Source organism: Chaetodon auriga, chromosome 13 (assembly GCF_051107435.1).
Source record: "Chaetodon auriga isolate fChaAug3 chromosome 13, fChaAug3.hap1, whole genome shotgun sequence".
NCBI lineage: Eukaryota > Metazoa > Chordata > Actinopteri > Chaetodontiformes > Chaetodontidae > Chaetodon > Chaetodon auriga.
This window is the reverse complement of record NC_135086.1, coordinates 12761623-12788144: the sequence shown is the minus strand read 5'-3', so window position 1 is coordinate 12788144 and position 26522 is coordinate 12761623. Positions and strand designations below refer to the sequence as shown.

The 26522-nt window shown below is 40.4% G+C and overlaps 1 protein-coding gene across 1 annotated transcript; it reads right to left on the bottom strand.

Moving 5' to 3' along the window:
• Positions 1 to 26242, bottom strand: scn1laa (sodium channel, voltage-gated, type I-like, alpha). The gene is made up of 27 exons (XM_076746542.1): positions 26195 to 26242; positions 20869 to 21185; positions 20323 to 20441; positions 20037 to 20126; positions 19816 to 19944; positions 18536 to 18627; positions 17229 to 17477; positions 16409 to 16472; positions 16110 to 16251; positions 14344 to 14550; positions 13652 to 13921; positions 12037 to 12408; positions 11641 to 11773; positions 11293 to 11531; positions 11020 to 11193; positions 10575 to 10931; positions 9953 to 10423; positions 7871 to 8003; positions 7606 to 7760; positions 6591 to 6764; positions 6292 to 6414; positions 4604 to 4879; positions 4418 to 4474; positions 4108 to 4249; positions 3850 to 3950; positions 3473 to 3743; positions 1 to 3360 (listed from the first exon to the last, which is right to left on the bottom strand). Exons 2-27 carry the CDS (start codon positions 21130 to 21132, stop codon positions 2186 to 2188), a joined length of 5979 nt encoding a protein of 1992 aa, XP_076602657.1. The 5' UTR covers positions 21133 to 21185; positions 26195 to 26242; the 3' UTR covers positions 1 to 2185.
• Positions 26243 to 26522: the final 280 nt, after the last annotated feature.

Below are 26522 nucleotides of genomic sequence, written 5' to 3'. Positions count from 1 at the left end.
TGATACTGGAAAAACTAATGACAGAAAAAAGTAATCAAAGTAAACAAAGCATAATGAGCCAATCACTGTGCAGTTAGTCTCACTCTGAGAGAACATTTTTCCCATAATCCACCTCTATCCCTGGTTGCAGTTAACTCAAATAGAAAGAAATTAAGCCAAACTGGACCTTACGCACATAAAACAATATATGAACATCTTTTACAGCATGATAAAATAAACAAATGTGTTACGCATACTTGAGGTACATGTAATCTTTATTCTTTTGGCGTTTCAGTGAAATGGGTATAAGAGTGTCTTGCATGCAGTTTATTTATACACTACAAGCATTATGCATATGAATGATGGGAGATGTGAAATTCTGTGTATTCAAAACATTCTTTCATTATGCATAAAGTATAGTGTAACTATTGAACGTTTTAATTACATGCAAAATATACTTGGATGAATAGAATAATGCTTTTAGAACATGGAACATGGATGTAGTTGTGGCATGGTTTAGGGTGGATGTCAAAGCTATGGGAAGAACTGACAAGTAGGATAACTGCCACTATAAAATGTAAACAGAAGTAGGAAACAGCCAAGGGCACATGAGATGTGTGATGTCATTTCCTTGAGACAATCATTTAGAAGATTCTGAGTCATCTTTCATCCAACTTAGATATTTATCATGATAAAGATTGAGAGGTAAACTGTAAAAAAAACACAGCACACAAAATAATAAAACACCCTTTTTTCCAATCACCATTTCCAAATAAAAATATGCAGTTAAGGTTGAAAAAAGTCAGCAAAGTCATATTATCACCAGTAATCAAACACAGGGCTTTGTCTTATGGAGAAAAATTACCGTCCATATAACTGTTGTCATGGGCATTTACATTTTTCACTACTGCTCAATGTATAATATCCCTGTCTGTCTGAATACAGCAGAACATGGAGAATATATCTGCTTTCATATCACAGGTATTAAATAGTAACTGTTCCATAAACTCTGTCATTAATCATACACATTGAGGTCCATCATCAAACACACATAAAAACAGACAAAATGAGGAAAAGGTGGACAAAGGGAGGAGACCTGTACTTTTGAAGTCGCACTGCTGTCCTACAAATACACAATATTATAGATAATCTGCTGCTAGAGCAAACTGTCAGAGATCTGTGGCTAAGAGAGGTAACTTATAGCACGGTCAGTGACAATGTGCAAACGTCAGCTTTTGGATTTCCAGCCTTGAAAGACAAACCTTCAGATGGAGACTCTGTTTTTTTTTTCATGATAAAATTTGTACATAAGTAGCAACATTGTAAATGGTACATAGGTAGCCCACAGCAGGCTGAGATGAAGTATGTGAATGATTTTAATGATTGAATAAAACTGAATAATGTGCAAAGTATTTCTGCCAAGTGCTGCTGCTCTGACAGTGATAATCAAACATAATCGATGCACTTGGCTGGATTTGTTTGGACTGTAGGCTAAGGTTGTATTTGTGTAATGTACAAAACAGCCATGTCCTGACTGTATGCTTTGCATCATGAAGCGTGATGGACAGGGAGAGAGCTACACTCTAACATGCATAATCATGGAGAAACATTCATGCAGGTCTACGTTTCCAGTTAACTGCAGCAACTCCAACACGGCCTCTTGGATTTGTCAAGTATTCTAAGTGCTATCAGTTAGCAAGTTAGCCTTAAAACAATGCTGCTTGTTGTAAAGAGTACCCCTGAAGGAACAACCCTTTTGAAGAGTAAAAAAAGTGTATAAAAAGTCACTCAACCAAGCTATGAATTCTTAAAATAACAACATCAGAACTGTTTTGTCTGCTTGAAAAACAAGTCAGTAAAATAATACAACGGTCAGTGATATAACAATAATTCAAGACACTGGATAGCAGAACTAGCTGCAATAGAAGTTAAAGCATCAACTACTGTGTCTTTCAGAAATCATGCCCATCCACACAAACAGCCAAAAGGCATCTTTGCTCCTGAACACAGCCAAAGTGGTCCAACTACAGCCTGAAGAAGCTACTTTTCCATTATAGGCACCCACTTTAGACTCAAGTAAGCATGATCGGTTTGGCATAGATATTCATACTAAAGAAGGGAGTCCAATGGATGTCTTAGTCACTTTCAAAGATTGTAAACATTTTGGCATTAATTAAAATGTCTTTGTTGCATCTCCAGCATTCTTTTATTTGTCTTGCTCTCCAACATCTTTGCCCACAACCTCCCTTTCATTTTTGTCCTTTTCATATTTGTTTCTTCCATTTGTTGTTACACTGTCAGATGAAGGTTGAGGGGCCGTTGAAGGTGTCAGTTCACTAGAAATTTCTTTGTCTGTGACTGGATCCTCTTTATCAATGAGTGTTTCATCCTTTTGAATGTTATCGCTGGATGTAACAGAGGGCTTCGTGGCAGGATGTTTCCTTGCATACTGTCTGTATGCTCTCTGGATGACAAGTGCTGATGTGTCCTCCTGTTTGCGGCGGAGGGTGGTAGTGATGGGCTCGTAGGACACTTTAGAGGGATTGGAGGCCATGAAGCGCTCCTCCATCTGCCCCCTTAGGATGTCCATCTCCCCACCCTCACCCAGAACACGTTTTGTGAATGCAAACAGGATGTCCAGGCAGTGAATGCGTTCACCACTCACCATAGGTAGATCCATAGAGATGAGTTCGATCTTGTTAGGCTTGGCTATGCGCAATGGTGGGTCCAGAGCATCTGCAAATTCTGACAGCTTATTGTACTCCATAAACTGCGATGCATGAGGATCAAATTTTTCCCAGACCTCATAAAACATTTCGAAATCATCCTCACTTAGTGGGTCCGTGCTCTCCTCAGTGGCCACACTGAAGTTTTCCAGGATGACTGCAATGTACATATTCACCACAATCAGGAAACATACGATGATGTAGCTGACAAAGAAGGCAATTCCTACAGGAGGGTTTCCACAGTTGCCTTTAACAGAACTGCCAGGATTCTCCATGGTAGAGCTGCAATCATCTTCATGTCTGTTGAGAATGGGAGCTAGAAGGCCATCCCACCCTGCTGAGGTGGTGATCTGGAACAAGCAGATCATGCTGTTGCCAAATGTCTCAAAATTGAAAAGGTCATCAATGCCTGATTCCCTCTTGACGTAAGCAAAGTTTGACATGCCAAAGATGGCATATATAAACATCACCAAGAACAGCAAGAGACCAATGTTGAACAAGGCAGGAAGTGACATCATCAAGGCAAACAAGAGTGTGCGGATTCCTTTCGCACTTTTAATAAGGCGGAGGATACGGCCAATCCGAGCCAAACGGATGACTCTGAACAAGGTTGGTGAAACAAAATACTGCTCTATAAGTTTTGCGAGGAACACACCTGAGGAAAGAAAGCAAAACATATTTAACAAACTGTGAACAATACATGTATACAGATGAAATTGATGATTTTAATTTGTTTGAGCACCACAGTGAACAGAGGCTAGTCATACCAATGATTGACAGGATGACTACGATGAAATCAAATACATTCCAGCCATTTGTGAAAAAGTATTGGCGAAGCGAGATCATCTTCAACAAACACTCTCCACTGAAGATAACAATGAATACCACATTGACATAGTAGAGAATACTGTTCTTTTCCTCTGACTGGTCAGCAGTTTCCACCATCATGGCTACCATATTAAGTGTTATTAAAACCATTATTACAATGTCGAATGCTTGCTTTGTTGTGAAGTCAAAGATGTATCCTTGAATTTTGTTCTGAAAAAGACACAAGGTAGGGAAACAAAAATAAATTTTCGTTAGTATGAAACAAAGACAAGATTTGTAATGTAGGTTAGATGTTGTCATCATTAAAGTTGCGTACTGATGGTCTAGGAATAGGTTTTTGTGGTTTCTTCGACCCCAGTTTTTTCATGGCATTGTAGTACTTTTTCTGTTCTTCAGTCATGAAGATGTCTTGACCTCCTAGGTAAAGAGGGGATGTGAGGCATGTTAAATCACAACGAAGATGATGAGGAGATACTGAAGACAAGAGAGGGTAATTATTCTAAATATAAATAAATACTTCTGTTAGAATATCAAGTAAAAATATCCAATTATGTTTAAGAAGCAGATTTTATACTTATCTTTTTCTTTTGCTGATTGAAATTGTCTATTATGACACCAATAAAGAGGTTGAGAGTGAAGAAGGCTCCAAATATGATGAAAACAACAAAATAGAGGTACATCCTCAGGTTGATCTCATACTCTGGTTGTTCTTCTGGCTATAACAGTGGCAGACAACGAAGACATTAGTACGTTAAAATTACAAATCTTAAGATTTCAGTCCTGGATGGTTACGCAACTATTGCTGAAAAAATGACAACCATAAGCAGTATCAAAAACATGCATGAAAAGATTATAAAATTTAAAAAGCATGAATATTTGATTACCTTGCTTTGAGAGTCCACAGCAGCATACATGATGTCCATCCAGCCCTTAAATGTAGCCTGTATAGAAGTGAACAATATCCACACAAAATATTGTAGTAGCCAAACCAATACAGCAAATAACATACAAGCTTAACATGGCACACCTTGTGCAATTATCTAACACTTACAAATGATTCAGTTACTTACCACTTGTAGCAGTGCAAGGTAACCCAAGCCAACATTGTCAAAGTTGATTTTGAGGTTTTTCCAGCGAGCAACATCTTCGCCTAAATTCTTACATTCAGAACCGTTTTTCACCTCTGACGGAAGGAAAGGCTTATCCGTGGTTCTGTTGAGACAAACGTGGAACTTCCCTGCGAATAAATTGACTCCCATGATGCTAAAGATGAGCCAGAAAATGAGGCAGACCAGCAGCACATTGAAGATGGAAGGAATGGCTCCAAGCAAGGCATTTACAACCACCTGTACAGCAACACACAAATATAACCCATCTGTGCAGTAGGTAGAGATCAAATCATGTAGAATAGATGTACAACACTGTATACTAATGGCAATGGTAAGAATAGGACAAAACACGAGTGAATGTCTCAAAGCCAACTTACACATCAGCATGAACTCACCACAGCAAATACACGACTAACACCAAAGCCGAAATGCATTGATAACTGCACGGTAAAGGTGGGAAAAGAATTAGGAGAGGATACTGGAAATCGATGCTATGTATCTAAAAGTGGTTTTAGTGGGTTACAACTAAATTTTAAAGAAACATTGAAACAGAACACCTTGTAGAGGCAGGGCGATGCCACAAAATTTGCTTACTGTAAACAGAAACATAAATAATGCATGAAGAAACCATGTTAAAGAACCCAGCAAACAATATTCAAAGCAGTGAAATTATAATGGAAACTAATGTAGCCCTACTGATGCACATGAAATGCTGTTCTTGCAAATGAAGGAATTCACTGGCTACCACGTGAGGAGAAGACCATCATCTTAACAGTGCTGTAAATCTGGACCACCACAATATGAAAGCAACTAATCAATACATGCTATATTGATTTCAGCAGCCGACAAACTCTCCCCCTTCAGTTACACAAGTTAGCAAACCCTGTTTAGACCATGGTTGCACTGCACAGCAAAATATTGTAATGGTCGGAGAAACAATACTTAAAACAAAAAGATTATTTAAGTTTTGTCACAATAGACACAGTGCCACTTAATAGTCTGACATTCTGGGAAACACCTTATTTGTCTGAGAGTACGAGAGAAAAAAAAAAACAAAAAATAACTGTTTGCAGTCAGACTCACTGGATGTAGACTGTACCAACAACCTCTGAGCTAGCAATCTAATCATGATCTATGCTGACAATGGCAAGTTACCCTAACCTGGTCGCTAATGGTATGAACATAAACGAGCTGGCAGCTGTTACCTTTTCCTTTGTTGGGAATTAGCCATTTCATTTGCCATGAAGCTGGATTGCTAAACTTAGCTACCATCTACTGGCTCTAGTCTTACTTATTTAACACATATGAGAGCAACATCAATAGTCTCATGTAACTCTCAGTAAGAAGGTAAGGAAGCACACTCCCGTCAAACTATTCCTTTAATCTAAATTCTGCATCACTGGTGTATAATTGGATGGTAATGTAAAGAATCAACCCTGAGGACAGGTGACAGCTGGAAAAAGAGGATTAGGGAAGAACAGGAATGCTTCATTTACATGCATCACGTCTTTGGGGTATTTGTTCTTGCAAAGTCATAGAGTTTTATGCTGCTCTTCGCCAGACTGCCTGTGCTCTGTACCAGTTCAGTGAGCTGGTGGTAGACAGTGCATCGTGACTCTGAGTGGGAGGGGAAATCCAGTGACTCTTACCCTCATGCCTTCAAATCGCGACAGGGCCCTTAGGGGCCTCAGAGCTCGCAGGGTTCTCAGAGACTTGATGGCACCGAGATCAGAATATCCCATGGCATTGGCTACCATACTGACCACTGACACCTGCAACACATGCACACACAGATATGATGTCATAAGCGGAGGAGACACGTTACTCCCAGTTTTCAGGAAGCATTGTCAGATACAACCAAATGCCTCTCACAAAAAACAAAAAACAACCTAAGAATTGTCTAAAAAAGTATGTGTGTTTCTGTGTAAGCAGAGGTGTTTCAACCTACATCAACAATGAGGAAGTCCAGCCAGCACCAGGCATTTGTGAAATACTTAGCAAATCCATATGCCACCCACTTCAGTAACATCTCCAGGATGAAGATGTAGGTGAAGATTTTGTCTGCAAACTCCAACATTGTTTTAATGGTCTTCCTCTTCTCAATGTAGACGTCTTCAAATGCCTAAATGTGAAGAAAATGACAGTGAGTAATTAATTGTAAATATAAATACATGAATAAAACATGTAAATTTTATTCCAAATATTACTTTGCTACTGACAATCTACTGCTTGACAAGAGGTGCCAGACACACTGAGTAAATACACAGACCATATTCAAATGGCAGCCATTTTCCTCTGATGTCATACTCAGGGTGGGAAGCTCATGCTGTTTTCAGAAGGATTCAGAAGGATAAGGAATACCACTGTGTTCCAGGTTGCAAGTCATGGAAACATAGGGAATCTGACAAAACGTTATCATGTCATTGCTGAGCGACTGATCAGCAAAGGAAACTGAAAAGACTGAAAAGCCATATTTCAATATATATTATTAAATTAATAATATATTGCTTACATCCAGTGTGTTTTACTGCCAGGCTTAGATAAATGTGTCCAAAATGTGTGCTGATATTTTGGAATAAATTCACGCTTTTCCTATGTTAGCTAGGATGTGAATGAATGCTAACGTTAGCTGTTGTATAACGGGAGCTAATGTGTCACCAAATATCATGTTTTACTTTGAAATATAGATCAATGTCTCTCTAGATTTTCACTATCCATTATCTTTTCGTTTGCTGATGAATGCGTACACGGTGAAATGATTTGTCAGCTTCCGTTCATTAACATAAATTGTAAAATGGACCACAGCAGTATAAGATTATCCTTTTGTTAAGTACATTTGAGCTTCCCAACCTGAGTGTCCTGACAGAGGAAAATGGTTGCCGTGCAGATATGGTCTACCAGAGCAGCAAAATCAGGTGTTTAAAAATTACTTAATTCACATTTTTCTCCTTGCACAGACTTACCAGTGCTCCACTGCTAAGCAGGATCATGAAGATGATGAAGGTCTCAAACCAGTTGTGTTCCACGATCCGAAAACAGGTCTTTCTTAGCGTCCACCACATTTTCCACCAGCCCACATCCACATTTACCTGACAACACGGGAACTTTTCTACACATCCTGAGCAGAGACAAAGGGGCATTGGTGATTTACTAGTGTAACTTGTGATGTCAGATTCACACCAAGGCTGTAGTAGGTGAAGTGGTGGCAGTGGCTGTAGTGGTACTCACCATCAGGAAAGCAGGCGTCAGGTTCCATAGATTCTTCCAGTTCAAAGTCTAAAGACTCTCCTCCCTCCCCGCCTGGCAGACCATCCACTGTGCTGCCCTCGGAGGAGCTGAGCTGTCCATCATCATCTATAACCTGCAGATGAAGCCGAGTAAAACCAGCAGTAGGTCAACATATATAACAGAGCCATAGCAAATGTAAGAAGCTGACATGCTGAACACCTGTGTGTCCACACACTTCATGCACTCAACATTTCTTCAAAATGAAGATCTTTTTATAACGAAATACTCAGAAATTACCAAGAGACTTTCACAAGACGTGTAAAAGGTATGTTTTAACTGCCACTGAAACAGTCTGCTGTGTGTCTTGTGTAAGGCTGCTGGTAAGAAGGACTTCAGTGACATGCATTGAGTTCATGTTAGAATCAAATGTATGATGGCCAAAATGAAGAACATGCATGAATCAGTATTTGACCAATCTTATAAACCATCTGCATGTTGTCATTATCTCATCATCAAATAAACATTAGAGAACCCTTATTATTGTAGCTTGAAAGCAAAAGAACAGTCGAATACTTGTCAACAGTTGCTACTGTTGTCAGAAATATCCAAAAAATCATTGGCTATATGACGCCTGGTGGTATTGTACAGTAGCCACATGGTCTCTTTTTCAGCTTGTTGTTGTATGACTTTCTACAGGGTGTGTCTCCTAATAGCTGGTAGATGAGAGCAGCTTGAATGCCTTCCTGGAGAATGCACGAGCACTTGGCTGCCCTGGGACCAGCTAATGCAGTGCAGGGAATGATGTAAGCATGTTACTGTGATATACTGTGAGCACTAAAGTCAGTGTATTGACGGTTTGTACTTCAATCCATCCTTTCAGTTCTGTTTCAGTAGACTGTGGAACATTAAATATTATATCAAGTGTCATTTTGAATATATATAAAGCATGGTCAACAGAGGTCAACAGAAAGCCTTTGTTTGTACGGGCTGAAATCATAAAATCACTACAAAGCACCAGTGTGTTGTCATCATCCCATCATGAATGTTATTTCATAATGACATACAGTATATTCTGGTTGGGCAATGCGTCATTGTAGTTCAATGGATTTGATGTCACGATGCAAAGTCCATTCCCAATCATGTCAAAACCCCAGAAGACAAACCAAAACAAAACAAAAATGAATTCAAATCAAATTAGGAAACACAATTAACTAAAGAGTAAAGTCAAAGAGAAAAATCAAATGTGATTTGCCAGTCAAGGTTTTCACTGATATTTGAATCAACCAAAATACAAATTGAGGGCGAGAGTGAATGAAGTACGGCCAAAAAAGAATGAGTGATCTGCTAAAAAGGCTATTGGATGTTATTTTAAACGAGGCAGGCAATCTCCATGATGAGTCGAATGTGTAGTTCAACAAAAGTGTTCTTACGAGTCTCCTAACACTGTGAGAGCATCTGTAAAGCAGCAGCAAGCAAGCAGTAACCATGACTTTGCTTACACATCTTCACATAAACCATTACTGGTAGGCAAAACGATTTAAAGTTGAGACAAAATTTTAAAAAGCAAATTTCACAAAATAAATACGTAAATTGGCATCAATAATTTTGTGACGATCACATAAATGGACAGTTTTTCTTTTCCACTGTGAGCTTTTCTCCAACACAAAACAAACAACCCCTTCAGAGGAGCATTCTGCTACCAAGCACTCAGACTTAAATGACACATAATGAAATCTGCACACTGGCATTTTCCTGTCTATATGGCCTCTCCTCGTTAAAGGCTCGTGGTATATGGGCTCTTCAAGGGAAACATCTCATCACATGGTCATACCTCAGTGCCATGGAGTGCGGGCAAAGTGCTTCAACGTGACTACTGCAACACACCATACCACTTAGCGACAACAACAGATATGTTTGCAAAGAGCCACAACCAACTCTGAAATCTTTTGTCATCCCTCAAACATCGTATACACTTCTCGGATTGTGATTTTGCTGCTAAGACTTGGTTTTAAAGAAGAACTATTTAACTTATGTCTTCCACCTGGACAGGCCAATTGGAACAATCGACATAAGCATCCTTACCACATGACATGCTGCATCAGACGAAGCACTGCTGAAGTCCTCTGTATTGAGGTTTTCAAAGTCAGACTCTCCCACCGCAATAGGAACAGTGACAGTCAGACTAGGATTGTTGATGAAAGACATTATAGAATCATCACTCTTGCTGCTGACTATGTACTTGTCTCCATTTTTGTCCACTCCGGTCACATCCCCATTGCCATTCTTAGGAAAGTCTTTGATGGTATGGTTGGGGATACCATTCGGCCCTAAAGGTTTGTGGAGCTCATCCAGAGATTTGTCCTCACCCTTCCCTTTCTTCTTTTTGCGACAGGCACTGCTGCAGCTGCTTCGAAGCATGGACTTGACGAAGGCAATGGCATTGTGAATCCGTGCAATGGCAATCTGCATATTGTTAATGTCTTCTTCTTCCGTTGCTGCCAGGTTGTCAGCGCTAAATGAACTCAACAGCAGGGCCAGGAACAGGTTCAGCACCTGTCAGATAATGACATGACTCCATGTAAGATTGAGTTATCTTTTAGCTATTGTACTTTATGATAACAACAAAACATGTGTAGCTATAAAACTGCATCAGAGAGTTTGACAAGTTGGACTCATGAATTGCCCATAAGAGATGATAATGTACCACAAGGTTTCCAATAACCATGACCATCATGTAGAGAATGATGCACATGGTCATCCCAGCCACCTCCATACAGTCCCACATGGTCTCTATCCACTCTCCACAAAGCACTCGGAACACAATGAGGAATGAATGGAAGAAGTCATTCATGTGCCAACGGGGCAGCGTGCAGTCATCAGAGATTTTACACACACAGTCCTTGTAGCTTTTTCCAAACAGTTGCATGCCCACCACAGCGAAGATGAACACGATGATGGCCAGCACCAGCGTCAGGTTGCCCAAAGCCCCCACTGAATTACCAATTATTTTTATCAGTGTGTTAAGCGTGGGCCACGATTTAGCCAACTTGAACACTCTCAGCTGTAAAAAGAAAAGAAAAACAAGTCACATCACGTGTTTCTGCTCTCTAAATGAATCTGAACAAATTGACTATGACACACAGACTTACTAATCTGAACGATCTCAGAACAGACATGCCAACCAGATTTGCCAAACAAAGTTCCACCAAGCTCAGACTGACAATGATTGCATCAAAAATATTCCATCCTGTCTGGAAGTAATAGTACGGGTCCAAAGCAATGATCTTGAGGACCATCTCAGCCGTGAAAAAGCAGGTGAATACCTTTATAAAAAAAAAAAAAAGACAAACTGATCACTCACAAGCATAATACCTATTTTGCAAGAAACATTTTCAGTAGTCCATACTCTATGGTCCACTCACCACATTGCCCACAGCCAGCATTTTGGTGAAACCTTCAGACGCTGGATGATGTTCCATGGCCATAAACAATGTGTTGAGCACAATGCAGATGGTGATGGTTAAGTCCGCAAATGGATCCATCACAATTATTTTAACCACCTTCTTGATCTTCAGCCATGCTGGACAACATTCCCAGATGAGGAAGGTTTGGGCAAAATCATACCAGCAAGGAGGACACTTCTGTCTTGATTCTTCAAGCTCTGATGCACACAAGTAATGACAACAGAACATCTGAAAGTGCAATTTATCTTCTCAACACCCAAGAAATAATCAAGATAGGATACCCATACCATGATGGACAATACCTACCCTCCATTGTGCTGGTTATGACACTAGCTATACTTTGAGCCCTCTGTCTGACCTCTGGGCCCTCGAGGAAGTCCATAAACTCTTGGTGTGTTCCTCCAGTGGCCGATTTATACTCTGTGTCTGTGGTGTCAGCCTGGAGATAGAAATGATTGTTACAGATGCAATTGTGCTACAGAAGAAAGTTTTTCATGGCAATTTGTCAGGAATGGCCAAATTTGCCCCAATTTTGACCAAACATGTGCAAAACTAATTTCATCCCTATCGGCCTATCATCAACTAAGATGGTGAAGATGGTAAATGTTATAGATGGTAGACAAAAAAAAGAAGAAAATTGAAATGGAACTACGTGCTGAAGGCATGAAATACAGCCATCTGGTCTAGACAACTCTTTCTTACATTATCTCCAGTGGAGGCCATATCCACTGTCACTTTAGGAAGAAGGAGCCCCACAGGTGACAACGGGAGTGAACTCCCACCAACCAGAGACACAACCCCATTGCAGTCTACTGAGCTGTGCTTGATCCCATTGGGTGGAAGTAAGCGATGTGACAAGAAGCTGCACTGGCTCATACTGCTGCCACGTCGATCACAACTCCTGGGGAGAAACAAAGAGCCCCTCCGACTCAGGTTGTCCTCAAATATGCTGTTCTCATCATCGGCAAACTCATTCTCGGAGCCTACATCCTGTGCTGGGAGTCGGAAGCTGAAAAGGCTGGTCCTGCTGTTCCGTCTGGATGAGAACAGGGGTCCACGAAAACTCAGAAAGGACTGAGAGAGAAAGATACTCTTCAGTGGATACATGAAACGTGACGATCATAAAGAGGAAAGAGCCATGATGACAACGATCATCATCAATACAAATGGAAAAAAAAAAAAAGGATTTCTGAGCTGAGGTGACGAAAAAAAAATGCATGATGATGATGATGATGATGAGTATTGTAAGGAAGCTGAAAAATTAAAAATGCATTTTGTGATGACTGAGAATGGTAAGGATGATGATCATGGTGATGATGAAGAAGGAAAAAGATGATGATGGTGATGATGATGATGATGATGATGGTGATGAGCATTGTAAGGAAGCTGAAAAATTAAAAATACATGTTGTGTAAGGATGATGAACATGGTGATGATGAAGAAGAAATAGTGGTGGTGATGATGATGCTCATAATGGTGATAAGCAATCTAAGAAGCGAAAAAAAACTAGAAAATGGATCTTGATGATGACAAGACAAGAACAAGAACATGAGAAGATGATGAAGATAAAGAAGAACATGATGATGATGATGGTAATGATGAGGATGACAGTGATGATACTGATGATGATGAAAAGAAAAAAAACTCATGATGATAGAAAGAAACGCTGCATTTGGCTTAACCGCATGACATGAAAGTAATCACAATATTTGTTAGAAACTCATGAGGGATCAGGAAAGTTAGCAAATATATATGTTGAACAACATAACGCAGTAAATATTCTAAAATCAGACACTATAACAATGAAATGTCTTAAATCTATCTGCCATTCAAATGGCTGTAATGTAAGCTCAATAGTCACTTCATTAAACCATGCCTGTCACTCATTTTGAACTCTGTCTTCTTATTGACAAAAGTTCAACAGAGCTTGACAATACTTATCTGCCAATCAATTGAGAACACTTATCACAGACTGGAGTTTTCATTTCTCCTGATAAAATGTTTTCAACATACCGTAGCCACTGGATCAGGCATGAATAACAAGCACTACTGCTGTCCGAGAGGCTCGGTACACCAATGTGGTAAAAAGGGTGTAAGTCACATGGAAAAATGGGACTGTAAAATGGAAAAGTTTAGATTCTAAATTTCAATTCAATCCCTTTTGACTGATTCACAATTGCCGTAATGAAGTCACATGAGTAAAAACAATGGAAAACTGAGAAGGCACATAATAAGCTGAGAGCAGGGCAACACTTTAGGATACATACAGAGTATCACTGTTTTCATAGACAAATCATACTGACAGATCGTACTGAACCTGATGTGCGGATGAGCATTTCATGTCATAGTTGAGCAGGTTTGCATCCACAGAGAAACGGCAGCGAGCTTTCTTCATACTGTCCTGTGACTCGGATTTAGGAAACTTCTCATCGGCCCCTTTGCCCTCGTCCTCCTTTCTTTTTCTTCGCCTGTTGCGTCTCTCTTTGGCACTTTTAGAGCTGAGCTTGGAGGCATCGGAAGAGCTCTCGGTGCCGCTGGCTCTTTCACCAACCTCCCCGCTCTCTGCAGCAGCTGCACATGCCGCTGCCTAGAAGAGGGCAGAGGACAATGCTGCTGCATGCATGACAGAGCTTTGCAAAAGATATCATCCTCATGCACACAACATGGAATACACTAAGTTTACATTTTTTATACCTTGTTTATGAGTGGACTTTGGAATATCCCAAAGGATTGGAATACTACCACTATTTGTAAAATCATATTTATTACATATATGTCGACATCATACGGAAGATTCATAATGACAACACCAATGTGCTTGCAAAAACTTACCTCTTAAGTTAAAGTTAACTACTGGAGATACATTTGCTAGGAAGCAACATTGACCCCTTCAGCCCTCTTTCATAATCGCATTTTCCCAACTTTATGTTGTTCAGCTGGAATCAGTCCTTGTTAGGGATCAATGGGCTGAGTGATGGTAGCACTTTGAGCTGTTTGGGTGCCCTTTACCTGAGCGTCCTCTTGCTGCCGCCTCAGCTGCTCAAGCATGGCCTGGAACTCTTCCTCCTTCTCCTGAGCCTCCTTTATGGTGGCCTGGCTCTGCTCCTCGTAGGCCATAGCTACTACAGCCAAGATCAGGTTGATCAGGTAGAAGGAACCGAGGAATATCACCAGCACAAAAAAGATCATGTAGGGCTTCCCCGAAGCCCGCAAGGTCTGGAAACAACAAAAAACAAAGACAAAAACAATGTACTGGTGTTCTTATTTTACATACTTACATTTAACACTTAATTCCACATTACTTTTCCTATTTTCTTGCCTTTCTGTAGATCTTGGCAAAATGTGCTATAATTGATTTATTTGATGATCATTATGATGTTGTGGCTGGAGCCATGCTAATACCTCATATCAGTGTACTGTCTCATTTACCCAGTACAATGTTGACCGTGACAGTAACCAACTAGGGAGATTACTGAATCAGAATGGAGGTTTTAGTACATACAGTTCACTGTATACCTGCTGCTATACAGCCATTGTTGATTTCTCCTATAAGAAATTTCAGTTATCAGCGGTGTTTTACTTTTATTTACTCAAGGATTGTCAATCTTGGTTTTGCATATGGTCGTCTATGAAAATAAAAAAAAGAAAAAGATTAAAAAAAGAAAAGATAAAAAGAATCACTGTTTAATATGAAGACCATTAGACACTGACATGAAAGAGCTTGTTGAACCAAACAGATAATGCTGATCAATTACAAACAGAGCTGAAAAGATTTGCTCATGGCAGCTTTGGTGTTGTCCTGTTTGCTTTACAATGTGCACTGTCCTATTCAGAGGACACCTATTTGCCTTTGCAGCCATTCAAGTTGTGTTTGCCTGAGTCACAGTGGGACTCATCTTTGTTCCTTTTGACCAAGATGCACCTGCACATTAGTCAGAGGTTTGTTTGAACACTTTCAATACCAATATTGTAATGTGAGAGTGCTTTGTCTTTGACAGCGCCCCTCCTTAACACGGCAAGGACTGTCTGTTAATGACATGAGGTCAAACATTTCATCAACCTGCCACCAAACACGTTCTTCTTGGCTACAGCTACACAGGAACATATCGACTAAATTAACAGTTCAATACATCACACCACTAACCTGTTCAATTATGGATATGACAGCTCTTTAGATTGAATTACAGTAAACTGACTTACAAAATACATAACTAAAAAATAAATTACTCAAACTGCTTAATGTGTACTTTTGTTCCCTAACATGTATTGGTACCCTTCAACATTGGGTAATCTCTCGATTAGATATATATTGGCCGTTTTCATGTCATTTTAAAAAGAACATTTTCTGTTGTTATTGGGGTTTATTTCAAAGTTCCCAAGTTCCCAAGGGGGGACACTTGACAGTTTGGTTAACAAACTGATAAATTAGCTTAGCAGAATTGAAATATTTATTGCTTGCCACCTCGCAATTAGTGATCCAGTCTGCTAGCTGGCTGCCAGCTGATTAACATTAGTTGCAGAGTAGCTGCCTTGCCGGTCAGGTGTGGCTCACCATCAAGTGAATGAGTGGGGACTGACAAAACAAAAATGAAATGTGATCCATTTATTCAAACATGATTCACTTTATATTCTTTGGACATGTGCAGCGTACATGAGCTGCTCTACTGTTTATGGCCTATCTAACATTAATGCTTAATGTGACCTAGTGAGGACATTTGCGTTTACATTATATACATAAAAAAATTCTTCCCGGTCTTTTTAGCTCCACTGCTTACCTGCTGGTAAAGGTTTTCCCAGTAGTCCTGTGTCATCAGTCTAAACAGGGAGAGGAAGGCCCAACCAAATGAGTCAAAGCTGGTGTAGTTATAGTCCGGGTTCCTCCCCACTCTGATGCAAACGAACCCCTCTGGACACTGCCTGCAACAAACAGAGAGTCCGTGAAGCTCAGAAGGAGTCGTCCTGCTGCTCAGTCACAGTGATGTTACAGAATCAGATGCATTTATATACAGATTGTATTTATTCTATATTATCCATTTTATATTCCAGTCTTCTAGTAGTTGGGGACTAAGCTTACCCAGCTTCACTACCGTTTCCACAAAGCAATGGATCTCGTTTGCCTGGAAGGTAATAATGATTACCTGGGGAAAGAAGGAAAATCACATTTTTGCAGTCATCAGCAGCGGTTGCAAACAAGCCCAAGAAAAACACTGACTTCTAATGCAATATACTGTATATATCTCCAGTCTGATGCAATACAGGACAAGAGTGCTGTAATAAATCATGTCTCGGTGAATCTTATAGTATTAGGTTTTTGGGTCAGAGAGGTCTCAGCTGAACCGTACATCCATTTTTGAGACTGTAGTTAGAGGAGTGCTGTCATAGGTGACATTTTACTGAATAGTTGGACTGGCCATCGAGAGCACTAGGAGAGAAATGGGGCTGTGGTGGTGGAGTGTCTGTGGGCTGGTTCTGGGTAAAAAAGTCCACGGACATTTTACTGAATGGTGAATGGTGTCCACCCCAATGACAAGGACAAAATAATACATCTCTCAATATAATGCAGTTCAGTACTGTCCAACAACATCACTAAATACAGCCTCATAAATTACAATCTCTGACAGAAGGCCTATAATAACTAAACATTAGAAACCTCACGCAGATGGACTATGTTGCAGAGTTGTTCTATTTGATTGCATTAGATTGCAGAGAAGTACCTAATAAAGTGCTGATGTAGTGAACACTGAAAGAAACCAGAAGCGATAATGACGTGGTGGGTAACATCTAAACCACTCCTCATCACAACATGTCCCATTGTTCCTATCTCTGATGAGTTGTGAGGGATTTTTTTTTTTGTGACCAACTCTAAGTAGAACAGAGGAAAATTAAATACTCACTCTTATTGAGCGCGTAATCATTCCAGCTGAAAGGTTCGTCCGTTCCATTCGTGTCTGTCCCATTAAGTGATGTACCATTGGAGGTGGAGTTGTGATGTACTGGCATCCATACACACTTTTGCCTTAAATGGCCCATGAACAGCTGTAGTCCTATGAGGGCGAAGACGCTCAAGCAGAAGACAGTGAGGATCATCACATCGGCAAGTTTCTTCACTGACTGGAACAACGCACCAACGATGGTTTTCAGGCCTGCCGGATACAGTATCACTTGTCACTCTAAGTGGTCCATGTCAACATTAACAGCAGACATGTGCAAACGATACAAAGTGATGCCAATGAGTTCTGTCTTTACTCCACTGGTTTAACACTGCACTCCTATAAAACTTCTGGACTCACATTGGACATTTTAAATAAAAATGACCTAAATTAATGCAGCAGAACCAGAGATAGTACGCTCGACCACATTTTTTTCTATTGAATTTTTTTTCTTTGGATGGCAATGGAACGTCACATTTGCTCATCCAATTATAGTGAGCAAATGTTCTTGACATCAAACCCAGGAAGGTTAGAGATAGGGTACAGGGCTGGGGTGGGCTTTAAAGGGTTCACTATGATTGGATTTCATTGTCATCGTAGGAAAAAAAAATACCACAGCAGAGATGATAATATGATGATAAAATGATAAGCTTAACAATTTTCTTCTTCTAGGAATGCTAGAGGAAAATAAGCCTTTAGCCACCCCCTTTTGATAACACTTTGCCATTAATTTGACACCATGAACGCTGTTTTTTAGTCAAAACTCAATGTGGTAATCAGACAGAGGAAGGTAACCCAGGAAATAAGGATCATGCATGTCAGTAATGATGAACATGCAACAATCATGGGACACACCCTCACCACACATTATGGACATTATGTCTTCATTGACCACAAACAACGAGGAGCAGATGGAGCAGCACACTCAGAACCATCAGTGCAGGAAACACAAACAGCAGATTGTTCAGAGGAAATGGCACAGATCTCACAGAGTAACTATAATCTATTTAACAGCTGGACCTGCAAACTGGTTCAAACACACCCGTTTGAGCTAACGCTTAGTTGGGATGCCCAGGGTTGTTTTTAGGATTGTGGATGTTCAGACTGCTAAAACAACTCTGTGACATATCTCTGACAATCAGGTGGACAGGTGAGCTCAGGGATCATTCCACATAGCACATTTCAAGACAGATGCAGGAGCAGAGGTTGAGGTGCAGCGGGAGAAAAACAGATAAGAAGCTAACTAACATGCACTTGCTCCTACTACTTACCTGGGATAACTGAAATAGCTTTAAAAGCTCTCAGCACTCTGAATGTGCGAAGAGCTGAAAAATTGCCTAGGTTTACAAACTCTGTTACATACCTGCAGGGAAACTTAGAGTTACTATGGATTATTGACTGAGACAACAACACATGTAACACAGATTGAAGCCAAACAATTTTAAATAGATAAACTACAGGATTACATTTGAGTACAGAGAGCATCAGGAAAAGCAGTCAACTTGTATAAACTGAAGCATGCACATTGGTGAAGGAAAAAAGATGATGAGATCATTGTGATGAGTAATAAGATATGCACCAGCTGATACGAACTTAAAGGATAAATCTGGTGGTATTCTAGATTGTTCTTATTGTCAACAAATCCCATAAAAAACAAGTATTGTCTGTTTAGTCAAAGCCTGATATAGTTTATACCTCTGTGCCATCGACTTAGCCACCCTGCTGGAGTAAATGTGTTAATCCACAGCTGAGAATAAGGCATGTCAAATGTAGAATTCACACCTGTTTAAGAAATGTTCGCTTAAAAAACCAGCGTCCAGCTGTTGTAGAAAATGACTGAACCTCATTTTTAAATGGCTATATATTAAACTTGAGCAGTTTTAAATTTCCTCTTCTAGCACTGATTAAAGCCCAAAAAAACTTTGTTCATCAATTTTTTTTTCATGAAAAATGACTTTCACTTGACTGTCTTGACTGTAATTCTACACTGTTGCTTTCATTTAGTATGATGGATCTATGAATATGCAAATAGTCCCCACCTCTACCTCCACTCATACCTGCTCCCCTTCAACTCTGCTCATCAAAGCTCTGCTTGTTTTCCGTTTTGCTAAATAAGTGGTAATATAGGAGCATGTACATGTTTGAACTGGAAAAGTGAAATGCTCAGCCATGGTTTTGGCCGCATAGTTCGCTCCTTATATATCTCATAACACATGAAAAACATCTCATGGACATGTTAATAACTGTGTGCCACAGAGAGATGTGCTCATGCATTGTTGGCTTGGAATTTGTTGACATACAGAATCACACCAGCCTTATCCTTTAAGACCTAAAACATGGCATTTGAACTAAATGATAACTGGTAATACCAGTGCATGCAATCATCATACTTTAGATGCTTTGTTACAACCATCAGTGAAACCAATAAAACATAAAACCTGTTTGATTAAGCATCTTCCACACAGGCGCTCTACTAAGGAAGCTCTGGGGAAATGATGTAACACTTGATTAAACATTCGTCTAATTGGCTGAATGTGTGGCGGATACTTACGCCATGACAATGACACTGAAATCCAGCCAGTTCCAGGGGTCTCTTAGAAATGTGAACTTCCCTATGCAGAACCCTCGAGCTAAAATCTTAACGAGGGATTCAAACGTATAGATTGCAGTGAATATGTACCTGTTGGGAAAAAAATATAGTTGTTAAACCAAACTGCATTTTAACCATGTGAGCGAATGTGTGATTCAATGCGTAAATGCTGGGAAACTTACTCTACAATCTTTGCCCAGTCGGGCGGTTGACTCAGTGTCATAAACACACAGTTGACAATGATTGTGCACATGATCACCACGCTGAACAATTTGCAGGCATTTGTCAAGGAAGCCACTTATTTCACCAGAGAATTGACTTTTTACTTTGTTTGTTTTTAATTCATCATATCTCACACAAGCTAGAAATGTAAAACAATTCACCCCTGGTGGACATGGGACAGTAACCATAGACTTAGCATTAGCTCAATATAAACATGCGCATCAGATTAATATCTTGAAAGGATATGAGTGCACCAAAATCTTAACTGATATTCTTCTGAGAGGGTTGAAGGGGCTCAGGATGTACAAGGCAGGAGTGGCGTTGAAGCGGAAGATGAAGTTTCCTTTGTTTAATACTATGAAAGTCTGGGAGAAAAGGACAGATGTGTGTGAAAAACTCTTATTTCTCTTTGGCTGATCTCATTACGGCTCAAAGATAATGAAAGATGGTATCATGGGGATACTTACAACTGCTAATTGGAGTACTCCAGCGGTGTGATTTACAGTCTACAAATCACTAATTACATTATATATACAGTACATTGCCGATAAACCTCATATAAATTGCTTTCACTGGGCTTGTCTTCCTGTCATCAGATTCAAAGCTTCAGGCCAGATGGCAGCACTGCCTGATAACAGCTGCATGAAGTGCCAGATGAGAAAATCCTCACTGGGGTGCGACTCTTCTCCTAAACCTTTATGCGTGCCTAGCATGGATCTTTATTCTTGACCTTTTAAATAGCAGTTTCATACTTTAGACGTCACGCTGAACTTTGAAATCAAGCACACCTACTTTCTGATTACAGTAGTAGGGATCCAGGTCCTCCAGCGGTGTCGACACCATGCCTTTAGGAACGTCCCCATACAGAAGAGGGAGTGATTTGCCCGCCTCCAGGTCACGGCTGGGCTTGAGCTCGTTCTCATCATTGCGTTTTCTCTTCACATCCTTCGGCTTCTTCTTGTTCTCCTCTGCGATCCGCGCCTCGATGGCTTTGAGGGACTCACGGCTAAAGGGGCGGAAGCTGTCTGGACCTGGTGGTACAAGCAGCTGTGCCATCTTTTCATCCTGCACCTTCAGAATGAACAGCTAGCCTCCAACATGAGAAAGGCCTGAGGGGTGAGAACAGATAAGGGGCCCTGATTAGAGGCTGACAACTTCTTAAAAAGCTTCTTCCATGATTTAATGTAGTTTTAACATAGTTTTATTGAAAACATATCATTGCAAGTATTTCTCACAGCAGATTAGAACTGCTTTAAATGGAGAGGAGACGAGGGAGGGTGTGGCTCTGTTCTTTAGTCAGAGACCATCATCTCAGGAAGCGGCAGGCTATAATGAGCCTCGAGATGGCTGTCATACACATAAATTCCTGCCAGCTATGGTAAAATTAGATCTAATTATCTGCTCTTCTGTAGATAAAATTAAGATTTGACATGACAATGATCAATTCCAGGTGAGAATCTTGCCCCTCTCAGCCATCCCTCAAAATGAAAAGAGTCCACTTTTTCCTCAGAGCCTGAGACAGAGCGGTGGGAGGGAAAGATTCATCCTACTAATAGGCCTGACTGGTATGATGTGTTAGGCAGACCTATGCAGCATTAAATATGAATGCGCTACAGGCTGCACTGCATCACGCTGGGTGCTCTGGTGCTGAGAGCTTTTGCCTGATCTGAATGTAATAGTGTAATAGAATACTTCCACACGCTGTGATGCAAGAAATCAATCACAAACACACTGGTCAATCAACTGCCCACAGCGCTGGGTTGTACATGTGTGATGTAATTGCAACAACAGTGCAATATGCAACTACTAAAAAAGCTTTGACTTTTCATGTGTCGGTGCACATGGTTTTCACATCTATGTAAATGTCGGGTTCACACTGAGAGAAGCCAGTCACACACACAGACACAGAGGATAGTTACTGATTTAAATGGGTTTTTGGTATTGTACAATATCAGTATCTTGTGTACAAAGTACTGCAAATCAAGAGCAATAACATTGCCTCTGGCCTTTGAACGATTCCTCTGCATAGAGATGATCATCTGCACATGTGCATCAGCTGACAGCTCTGGACAGAAAGAACCGCTTACTGCTGAGCTCGTCAAATGTCGCGCACCAGCCTCTGTAAGTGCAAAGTGTAGACATTACACATGTTTACCTCTGCTGTGTGATTTATCAATATGTCAGCATCACAAAAAAAGGAAAAATCAAACCTGTGGTTAAGTTATGTATGCAGTAGCTTTCCACTATTATTCCACATTTGATACGGGTCAGGTCAGCAGCATGTGAATTAGGCCTTATTTAGAACTAAGCACTTTCTGATGAATATGCTGATATTACTCAGGATTCAGGAGCCTTCTTTGGAAATGTACACAGCGCTTTCAGAATGTGCATATTATATACCCCACAGGTATTAATCTAAATATATATTATATTCATAATAATAGTGGATTAGTGTGCTTGTAAACATAGTTATTGCCATTATGAACAAGTGCCTGTAGACCTGGTATCAGCCTCTGTTTCAGGGCAGAGGGGCTGGCCTCTCCTCTATACACGCTTTAAATGACATGTATCTGTGTCTATAGGCCAAACTCCAGCACGCACGCACGCACGCACGCACGCACGCACGCACGCACGCACGCACGCACACTGTGAGAAATGTGCTTTTCTAACATTTCACAAAATAAAAGGTAAGCATTTCGGACCAGAGCTCCATATAATTTAAAGTCACATTTCACACAAAATACTGGCTGAAGTCTTCTATGACTGTATCTTATAGCTGAGAGCAAATTATAGGACACATTTTACTGTCTTTGTATGGGTTTTGGTAAGTGGTGCAGTGTGTGTCATGTATGCACGCTTTAATGGATGCTGTTGTTTATGGTGCTACTACTCTGCTCTGCTGTTTTGTGGCTTTCTTAGTGAATAAATGTGAAAGTGTACATGCCATCATAGTTTACAGTAAAACGTGTAGCCCTTTGCTACAGAACACCACATATTGTTTCCATTATTTATGGTACAGTAAGTACTGAGGCCATAGCTTTCCTCCACATCAAGTGCATTGATAAAGTCCCTTTGATGTACAATGATCTGAAAAGCTATAACTACAACATACAACTATTTAAACGGTACAATGTAGCACGACAGTAAGAGAGGCTTCTTAACTGTCTGATAACTACCTGAAAACATAAAATAAAGTGAACTTTGATTTGATGTTCGTCCAACAAGGTCAACCTGCAGTGACTAACCTCTACAGAGGTATGCATCATTCTGTCAATCTGTTCCCAACTCATTACACATAACTTGAGATATGAGCTGCCACTTTGAAGCTTCAAATAGGCCCACTTCATTTTATCTGCAACCTGTCGGCATCATGACCTTGCGCTGACTAACCTAAAATGGATACCTTTATATTCCCTCAACTCTCGCTGGAACAGAATGTCAACACATTCATTTGCTATTTGCTATTCACCATACATTTGACTGTGTCCTGATGATGAGCTTAAGGTGGTGACTGCCCTTGGCCCCGGGGCCTCCTGGTTCATCTACAAGTATATGAAAGACTTGTGCAGTGTCAAACAGGAGCTAAGCTTGAATATTTAATGCACATTACTCATTTCAAAATTAATTTCATTGACATCAAAATGATTCATATTACTTAGAAGAGGTAAGAGAGGGGTCGTATCTCTACATTTTCAAATTGCTCAGTCACAGTTACCGTGCCCGATGCTTTTTCAGAAGGCAAAACAATGCGGCTGGATGCTTTGGGATGGGGGTTAAAGGATAGGCCCACATATTAAGAACTCTGTCTAAATGCCGTCTTGACAATTACTGGTTATGATCTGACCACGACTGAGCCTCTAGGGGGAGATGGGGGGGGGGGGGTTATACGGATAACGGATATCTCTCCAGCACCAGTCATTGTTGACAGTCTGATTAGCAACTTGAGATGCGAGAATGGAGCTAATCTCTTTAAACAGATATCTGCATTTGAATGCAGATACATTTTAAAAAGCTAATAAAAAGCTAAATCATTGTCCGACAATAGCTGATGGTTTTGGGGCGTTCTGCCTGTTTTGCTCTCAATACAGACTGCTCACTTCCATGCAGGCAAAGCCCACACAAACTTGATCGGTTAATACTATCTGGACGAGAAACAGAAACCAGAACGCTTCAGCTACCAAAATCTACAGACTTTGCATTCATATGTCTCTTACAGCGCTACAGTAGACACATGCCCATTTGTAGTGATGTGTCATTTCTCCTCTTTATACTGGCTGAGAAAACATCCTTTCCTTTCTGGGCTGCAGCGAAGGGACAGTAACACGATATCATTTCTATAATTTTATACTAAAAACACTGTAACTTTGTAAGGAATTAATTTTTACAGAGAGTGAGGGCGGTGATTTTTTTCCCCCATTGCTTACACAAGACTCGCATAAGCGAACCATGTCTGGCCCCGCATGGACACGAGCTGAGATACACAACTCTTGTGGGCATGTTAGCTACACTAACTAAAGCAGAGTTAGTAGTTACCACGCTGAGCTAGTTACTCAAAATTAGCAATTAGTTACAGTTACAAGTTACGTCTCTCACAAGCAGTTGAATTGCTTTAGCAATGACTGCATAAAAAAGTAATCAGTTCCTAAGGAAAGTAACTTTTGCATTACTTTTAAATGTCTACTTCAATTCTCTTATTAATGCGCACATACAGTAGCTATATTATTTTAGTGTTGCTGTGGCACAATGTACTGATTATGGCTGCAGTGATCGGAATTAACACACCCGACCACCAGAGGGCAGCACCGACGAGCGCTCCTACATCTAAGACATCTTGAATTAACTTGGTTAATCGGTTGGATTTAGGAGAAAGGACCCACGGGATGCTGGATGTACATGTTAAGTGAATTTAGCTACAGTAGTTACTAAATAATCTTATAGACCAAAGTTTCTTCAGTTTAGTCTTAGAAACGCTACAATCAGTACGAAGAAAAGCAAGCTAACGTGTCCTGAACTGTCTCGCGACACCATCAGGCCAGATGACGTCAAATCATAAACCGGAAACAGGTTGAGTTTGTCTGAGCAGTTCTTCACTATTTTCGCGTTAAGACAAAAGTAACGAGTAACGAGCCCAAGTAATTTTAAGTAACTGTAATCACGTAATGTAATTGGAAAAACTTAGTTACATTACCATACTGGAATTAGGGTAACGCGTTACTTTTATGGCGCAGCTTTCTGCGGCGCGTTACTAAGCGCTGGCGCTGACTCGTTCATAAATGAGACGGTCTTTCAGCTGATACATACCTGTGTAAGGAGTGGTCACAGTTCAGTATCTGTGGGCTCCTGAGAGACACACACACTCTGCTCCTAAGTGCTCACAGCTAATGCTGCTGCTGCTGCTGCTGCTGCTGCTGCCTCTCACAGACTACAGGATCCGGATTAGATGTTCAGGGCGTTGGCGAATAAGTGGTGATGAGAAGCTGTGAACATAGTTTCCCTCCAGTAAATTCGTCTTTTTTTTTTTTTTTTAAACTGCCAGGCATCACTGTGCGAGTGCAGCCTGGACAGAGAGCAAACAGGACAATCTAATCTCTAATTGACAGCAATCTAATAAAGATGTTGACAGTCATGCAAGCAGGAAGTCGTCTAAGATGGAGTGTGGGCTAATAATTGCTGCCATGCCCATTAACTTCTGTAATATATTGCAGCACATCATTTGCACTCTAGCCTTTGCCCGGATGAACTACAAGCGATCAATCTCTTTTTTCCATACAGGACTTCTGACATAGTTACCACCATAAAAGATGGCATCTAACATTAGGACAGAATGTGAAATACATAGATGAAACCCCCCAGACACAGTTCTTTAAATTTTAAGGACAGTAAATATTTGGATGAAAAGAAAATCACCATCTGAACGGAGACATTTGAATACATGTAGGCCTCAATTTACGCACGATAGGCAGATAGACTCTGAAAAGGCAGATCTTGAAGATTTTTTCAGATCTACACACTTCCATAAACCATTCACAAAAATAAACGGATTTTTCAATAAATTAAAGCCCATTGTCTCTCCGAAAAAAAAACACTCGAATACAACTTTCAGATTCTATGAACTCACCATCAGTTTTCCATCCTCGACAGGGGGAAAAAGAAAAAAAAGAAAAGAAAAGAAAAAAACCCGACGTGAAGCGCTTCAGGTTGTACTAAAGGTTCTTTAAAGTAAATCTGTCCGTCACTTTAGGTTGTTTGATGCGTCTCCAGAGCGCAGAAGTCCTTAATTCCACGGTTTGGACAGGAGAGCCCTGACTGAGAGCGTGTGTTTCATCCGCCCCTCCGTGCGCCAGAGTCAGACCACTGTACTGCTGCGCTTCCGGATGTTCCTGGGTACCAAGTGAGGACAGAGATGTCTGAATGGTTGTTGCGATAATAATGTGGTGGACATTATC